General features: G+C 36.0%; 1 protein-coding gene across 6 annotated transcripts; it reads left to right on the top strand.

The window, feature by feature from the left end:
- On the top strand, positions 1–6569 carry LOC136065973 (uncharacterized). 6 transcript variants are annotated; one of them, XM_065769823.1, is made up of 4 exons: positions 1–87; positions 159–920; positions 4835–4934; positions 6116–6569. In XM_065769823.1, exons 2-4 carry the CDS (start codon positions 625–627, stop codon positions 6170–6172), a joined length of 453 nt encoding a protein of 150 aa, XP_065625895.1. In that variant the 5' UTR covers positions 1–87; positions 159–624; the 3' UTR covers positions 6173–6569. The 6 variants fall into 6 exon arrangements, 3 of the variants coding, with proteins under 3 accessions (XP_065625895.1, XP_065625897.1, XP_065625894.1); XR_010627534.1 differs by having other exon boundaries at positions 7–87; positions 247–3700; positions 4835–6569; XM_065769825.1 differs by having other exon boundaries at positions 7–920; positions 6263–6569.
- Positions 6570–6944: the final 375 nt, after the last annotated feature.

The following is a 6944-nucleotide window of genomic DNA, read 5'->3' as shown; positions in this document are numbered from 1 at the left end:
CCAAGACTTCCAAAATCTATAAGAACTGTGGTTGCACTGTATTGCTATCGGCTGGATCCACAATCATCAAGCAGATTATGGAATCAGGTATCTCTCTTTCTCTCTCTGAAGTTTAAGTTATAAAGAAACAATTTATGTTAAACTTCAGTTTCTTGCAGTTTGGAGAAATTCTAGGAATTCTTCCAAATACAGTCGCTGAAGCTGCAAGAAGCTTTGAATCTAAAATTCACTGTCTTGTACTACCAGCAATTGAGATTCCAAGGTGGTTCAAATTCAACCATCATCAGAGTGTTGGAGATTCCGTATCATTCTTAGTTGGTCCCAAATTTTCAAATTTGGTTGTTTGTATTGCTTTTCCATCAAAGGATGAGAACAGCAATATGGAGAACCATTGTTTCATTGACATTTCCATCAATGGTGTTAAACAACCATTCATAGATTTTGTTAATTATGACCATGTATGGTTAATTTATGGGAAAGTGAATATATCAAATCCATCTGAAGAGAATCGCATTAAGGTTGAGTTTAGACAAATGGTGCAGATGAGATCGAAGAATACGATGAGGATTTATGTAGAATGCATCTGTTGTCCTGCCTCATCTATGGATCAATGGGCTTTCAACAATGGGGAAGAAGATTCAGGCCATGTTGGAATCCGACACCGACTGCAAAGAAGAAATCATCGACCAACCCATGCTAGACATCCCCAAAAACACTACCTGTCTCGCTTTGGATGGCTTCGAATCCGATTCCAACTCTGGAAACGAAGCTCCAAACCCTGGAGACGGTGATTTTCTAATGGGTTTCATGACCAGGGTTCATCTTCAACCCCCAATGCCTTTTTCAATGATGATACCAACACCAATCTGTATGCACCATCATAGAAGACAAAAACATCTTGATTCAGCTTTGAAAAGATGGTTTGCCTCTCTCTATTTCTCTAAATTTAAAGGATTATTCATAGGATTGTTGCTCAAGTATATATTGTGTTTCAAGTAAATAATAGCGAAATCAAATTGTTGGGCTATGTAATTATAGTTTATACAAGAAACATTTTATTTCTTTATTTCTTTTTCAATGTAGATAATGCCTTGTTCCTATTGAAGTAATTGGTAGGCCTAAGATCCCTTTTCACCTTGCAATTTGATTTTCGTCTATTATAATATTTGTCTTTTATTCATCTTATTTGTCTGCTTCTGGTGCATAGTTTCTTCTTGTAAGATATTCCAAACTTCTCTTCTTCTTTTTGTGGTAGAAAACGAAATGCATTTCATTAACTTAAATTATAAGAGTTAAGGCATAGCCTCTCATAACACACACCTACTGAATTATAATACATCACCAAAATAATATCCAGTGGTGGACTAGAAAATAACAAAAAGTCTTGCTACTGAGTTGCTCCCATTTTTCCTAGTTTGTCTGCACATTGATTCGCCACTCTGTAGCAGTTCCTAATCTTGACATTCGGAATTTGCTCCATTAGTTGCCTGCAATCCAAGATGAGAACAGAGTGAGCAATATTATCGTAGGATTTGCCCAACACCTAGTCCATCACTACTTTGGCATCAAGACCAATCTCAACTGCCTGCAAGTTTAAAGAATTTCAGATTTTAAGACCATCACATAAGGACCAAAGTTCTGCCTCTACACTTGTGGCTATACCAATGGCTCTACTAAACCCAGATACCCATTCTCCATTGCTCCCTAGGCAGGCCACACGTTGCCCTCTTTAACGAGGCAATTTCTGTCTCAAGTTGGCTTTGGGTCTCTCTTGCTGCACTACCCTGGGCATCCTCTCAAATAATGCCTCCACCACCTGCCTTACCTGGATTTCCCATAGCTGACCCATCCATATCTAGCTTGAGCCAATTCATCTCTGGCTTTATCCATCAAACATTAATTGGGCTCTTTGTTGTCATAGGTTTAACATGTCCAGCATAGTAGAAATAATTTAGAGCCATGCTTTTCACTTCTTTACTCAATCTGCTATTTGGTATTACTTGGTTGAAAACTCTCTTATTTTTCTGCATCCACAAGCCCCAGATACCAAAAGCAAAAAACACTTCCCACGGCAAGGTTGACTCCACCAGATCCTTACAATGTCTTAGATTTTTTTTCAGCCAACTACATAGGTCAGAGTTAAAGAAATTACTACTACACCTTATGTTACCTGTATCCAGCCAGAATTTTTTTGCAATTTCACAGTACCGAAGAACATGAATAATGGTCTCAGCCTCTCTCCCACACGCTTCACACTTACTGTCTTCGGCAATGCCTCTTGCAACAGTAATTCTTTAATTGGTAGACTAAGAAGATAGCGTTTCCATATGAAAACACTGGATTTTTGGAAGCATAACCACTTTCCAAATCCACCACCTAGTGAACTCCTGCCACATTTATTTCTCCGTTTGCTAAGTTGTAGGCATTTTTCCCATCAAAATGAGGTTGAATAAGCCCAGCTAATGTTGTCCAAACCAAATTCTGAGTAAGGAATCGGAATGGCCTTGATTCTTTGTAGTAGGTCACAGGGAAAAACAAAGAAGCAGCATCCAATGTTCCAAATTCCCTCCTGAGTCACCTCCCCCACCTTCATTTGCTCTTCCCCTTGATTTGTTGTACCCGACAGCTTCGATGGGAATCCCGAGTACTTCCCAAGGTTTGGGATTGAGTGAAGATCTAAACAAGTGCATAGTTCATCCCTTCTTTCCCTCAAGACATTGGGTGAGAAATAGACCCGTGACTTGCCGTTGTTTACCTTCTGCCTAGAGAGCTCACAGAAGCTATCAAGGGATTCTTTTATACTGTGCAGTTTTTTTCTATTAGCTTTTCCAAAAAGAATTAAATCATCTGCAAAGAACAGAAAAGAAAAGCCTAGTCCACCCCTAGACGTTTTCACCGGATCCCATAATTTTGAGTCACATTTATCCTTTTTCATAAATCCGAGAACTTCCATGAACATTATGAATATATAGGGAGACAAGGGGTCACCTTGCCTTATGCCCCTAGACTGTTGAAATCCTTCCAAAGCTCCACCATTAAATAAAACAGCCACACTAAAGGATGAGATGCAGCTGATAATCACATTCACAAGATAATCTGGGATATTAAACAGCCTGAGATTGTCCTGAATGAAGCTCCTTCCAATCTGTCATAATCCTTCTCAAGGTCTATTTTGAGGTTCATGAAGCCCACATTCCCTTTCTTTCCATTCATAGTATGAAGAATTTCCTGAGCTATGAGGAGATAAGATTGGATAGAAAGGGTCTGAGTCAAGCAACTATAATCTTCGTGATGATCTTATACACTGTTGCACAGACTTATTGGGCACAAGCTGCCAATTCTATCAGCTCCTGTATGCTTGGGAGTAAGTGTGATGAGATTTTTATTTATGTGCTTCGGGACCTTATCATTATTAAAGGCCCCTTTTACCATATTTGTCACTGTTTCTCCAACCAACAGCCAAAAACACTGGAAAAAGCCAAGATGTGGCCCATCAGGTCCTGGTGCCAAAATAGGGTTTTAGGGACCACAATGCTTCTTTAACTTCTAAACTTCAATTTTACCAAATAAAGAGTATGTTTGCTGATTGTTCGAAATTGAAATTCAAGTCAAGCACACAACTGTTCGATGAAATGCTTCTTCAAGATATTGAACCTATTTGCTTGGATGACCTATGCTACTCATCGAGCCAATTGTTAAGGTTTTATTTTTAATTTCTAAAAAAATATTTCTGTTTGATTACTTAATTACTTATGCTTTTCTCCTGGGTTTTTAAATTTTAATATTCTTAATTGTCGTGGATTGTTTCTTTGCTTTTATTGACTCACTGAATATTACTTAGATTGTTCATAAATTTATTGAAAGATAAAGGACATTTGACAAGGATGCATTGAGCTTTATACCAAGAGAAATGTAAACTAAAATCTGCAACAAGCTATAGCCCTAGAAGGCTCTTTTTTTTTTTTTTTTTCTTTTTCTGCAGAACCTGCCTTGAGAGTGTGGCTCACTTCTTCATATTATTCATATTTGATTGGTTGAGGTTGAGGAATTATTTAAGCACATGTTTTTATTTGCTTGTTTCATTCTTTGTCAGTTATCAATAATTGAATTAATGATGATGTCAATGCCACAAACTTGTCATTGTTGAGATAACAACTGTACCTACTGACAAAACATCTTTATTTCTTAAGTTTCTGTGCTTAAAAATGATTCTCTAAAGCTTTAATTAAATTCTCGAAGTAGTTTCGAGTCATGCTATTGCCATTGGAAAACAAGATAATCAGTAACTGATTTAGAAGTACAGATTTACTGATTTGGCCACTTGATCACTCGTCTTTATACAGTCAAGAGAGCCTCGCTTCTCCGTAGTCAACGCTTAGATGGAAGAGCAGAACTCACAGATATGGCTCTCAAATGTGGGCTGCCCCATGGAAGCTTGAACTTTCATTTAATTCCTTATTTCCTTCGGAAAACTACGAAATGATTGTCTTCCATTGATTGGGGAGTTAACAATTAGGAATCTCATCACTGATACTTCTTGCCCTTCATGTGCTATAGAAGAGGAATGCCTGGATCACCTATTTATTACCTATAACTTAACTTGTGTGACGTGTTTCAGATCACCACTCACCATTAGAAGGTACTTGAGTCAAATTCAAGTCATAATTGTGTTGCTACTTGGCTGGAAAGAGTGTACAAAGCATAAGGCCGGTGCAATCAGTTCATTGTATTCTTTCAACAATCATTGGGCTATTTGGATACACATGAAAGAATAAGTGTTAATGCTAGATTTTGAAGTCCTAATTTGTAGTGCTTACCTTTATACTATTTGTAGGGATGCAACAAACACATGGGAAGTGGACACTTCTGTTAAACCACTTAATGTACTTTTCAGCAGTTTCCTTGGCAATATAGCACATGATCAGATGTTGAAGGTATGGATTCCTCTCTCTCTTTTCGTGACTATATGATAGTATAAAACCTATAGAGAATCTGGCAAATATAATTATTATTGGATGCTTCTTCATACAATTGTATGCATAATACCTGAGGTGTGATTGAAGATGAAAAAATAAGGGATAATTCCACTAGATATGTTGTAATTGGATACTCATGTTGCGGGCCATTTCTTCAGTCAGTATTTTGGGGAAAATTGGGCAATTTCTTGAGATTATGGTAGTGCTTTGGTCAAATTGGTCCGCATCTGCCCTCATCATCCAATGCGTTTGCATGGATTATGTAGTTGTTTTTGTATCATTTTTCAATAAGGAAAAAATGTTTATGTTTATGTCACCGTGTCAAACTAAACTTTCTGGCATTTAATTGTAAGCTTCAATCTATGAACTTTAATAAATATATAGATAGTGGGTTTAAGACACATGTTACATATATATTGCATAAATGATCCTTGGGTGTCTTCTTTAAAAGGTATTTAATAGGAATGCTTTCAAACCAATTTATTCAAAGATATGTTTAAAACCATTTCTCTAGTTTTGACTCTTTTGAGAAAAGAATATTGTCTTGAATAATCATTTTCTTATTTTTATATAGGGGGGTAAGGGTGGGGCTGTAGTTTAAATGCTTTGTACATCATAGTATCCTTTTGGCTGTATAAAACGCTCAATGAATTCCCATAGGAGGGGTTGATTCCTAGCCACTTGTTGAATCAATATGGCTGGCTCAGGTGTTCTCATGTTAAGATATAGTGCTTCAGGCTACTTAATACAGATGCATTTGACTGCTTTAAAAGCAAAGAAAAAGTACACACCAAGAATTAGCATTTGATTGTGCAATAGAAGTTGTAAGCAACACATGCTTTATAATTTGGATTTCAGTTTATTGCATTTGAATGGCTCTTAACCTTTTCTTAATTCTTGTTTAGATGGTGGTAATTGTAATTGATCCTCATAAATGACCGATTTTGTCATCATCATTCAGATGATCTTTCTAGCTTGTCTTTCAAATACTATAGGGGCCATCTATCTTCTCTTGATCCTTTGCACATTTATTTTCTTAAAGTAATTTCATGGATCAACAATATATTAACGGGACCATGATGGGTTTGCTTCATTTAATGGCATGACATCTATTTGAGTGTTTGATTTTAATGTTTCAGGTATCAAACAAAAAAAAAAAAAAATTGAAAGTAAAGAATCTGATTTTAGCAGTTTAAACAAGTTTCTTAGCTGACTTATAGCTGGATGGTAGTGTGGATCTTTCAATTTCATCCAATTCTAAGTTCTAACACAGAAACTCATTTCAGATTTCTTTGGGTAATCTTGTCTATGACCTTCATATGGCATCCTGATGGGAAAGTAATGTTACCATGTTGGTTGATTTTTTTTTGGAAAGGATTATGATGTATTTAAATTTGGTGTTTCATGTTTTTCTTTTTCTTTTTTTGGCCTATTCATGGGAGGAAGATTGTAAAGTATTTAAGATTGTTGTAATATGTTATGCCTCTCCCTTTTTGTATTTAATTTTGTTTCCCTAGGAGGACTTGGTGAGGATTATAATGTACTTGATTTTGGTATATCATATTTTTAAATTTTCTTTCTTAAGTTTTTGAACTTTTCCCTCCCATTTGTGTGAAATGAAGCAAGTTGAAGGCTCTTTGCTCAAAGTGAGTGAAAAATTCATGAGATATTACCAAATTATACAAAAATTTCAAGAATAAAGTAGATATCATCTTTATTCCAATATATATTGTCCTTTAAAATTGTTATTGTTGATGACTGACATGAATGTATATTCTTATGTTTATGATTGATGGATAAACACATCGAATAGAAGAGAAAGAGTGATAGAAGTAGTCACAAGGGGTCCTTTACCATTTTATACTACCATTCAAAGGAAAAATTTTATTCCCATGGTCAAATATAACTAACCCTGACATAGATTGCCATGCCTTTCTTCCATGTAGAATTTGAATTTCTATATGTAAC

Source organism: Quercus suber, unplaced genomic scaffold (genome assembly GCF_002906115.3).
Source record: "Quercus suber isolate HL8 unplaced genomic scaffold, Cork oak 2.0 scaffold_1448, whole genome shotgun sequence".
In the NCBI taxonomy this organism is placed as follows: Eukaryota; Viridiplantae; Streptophyta; class Magnoliopsida; order Fagales; family Fagaceae; genus Quercus; species Quercus suber.
This window is presented reverse-complemented; position numbering and strand designations above follow the sequence as displayed.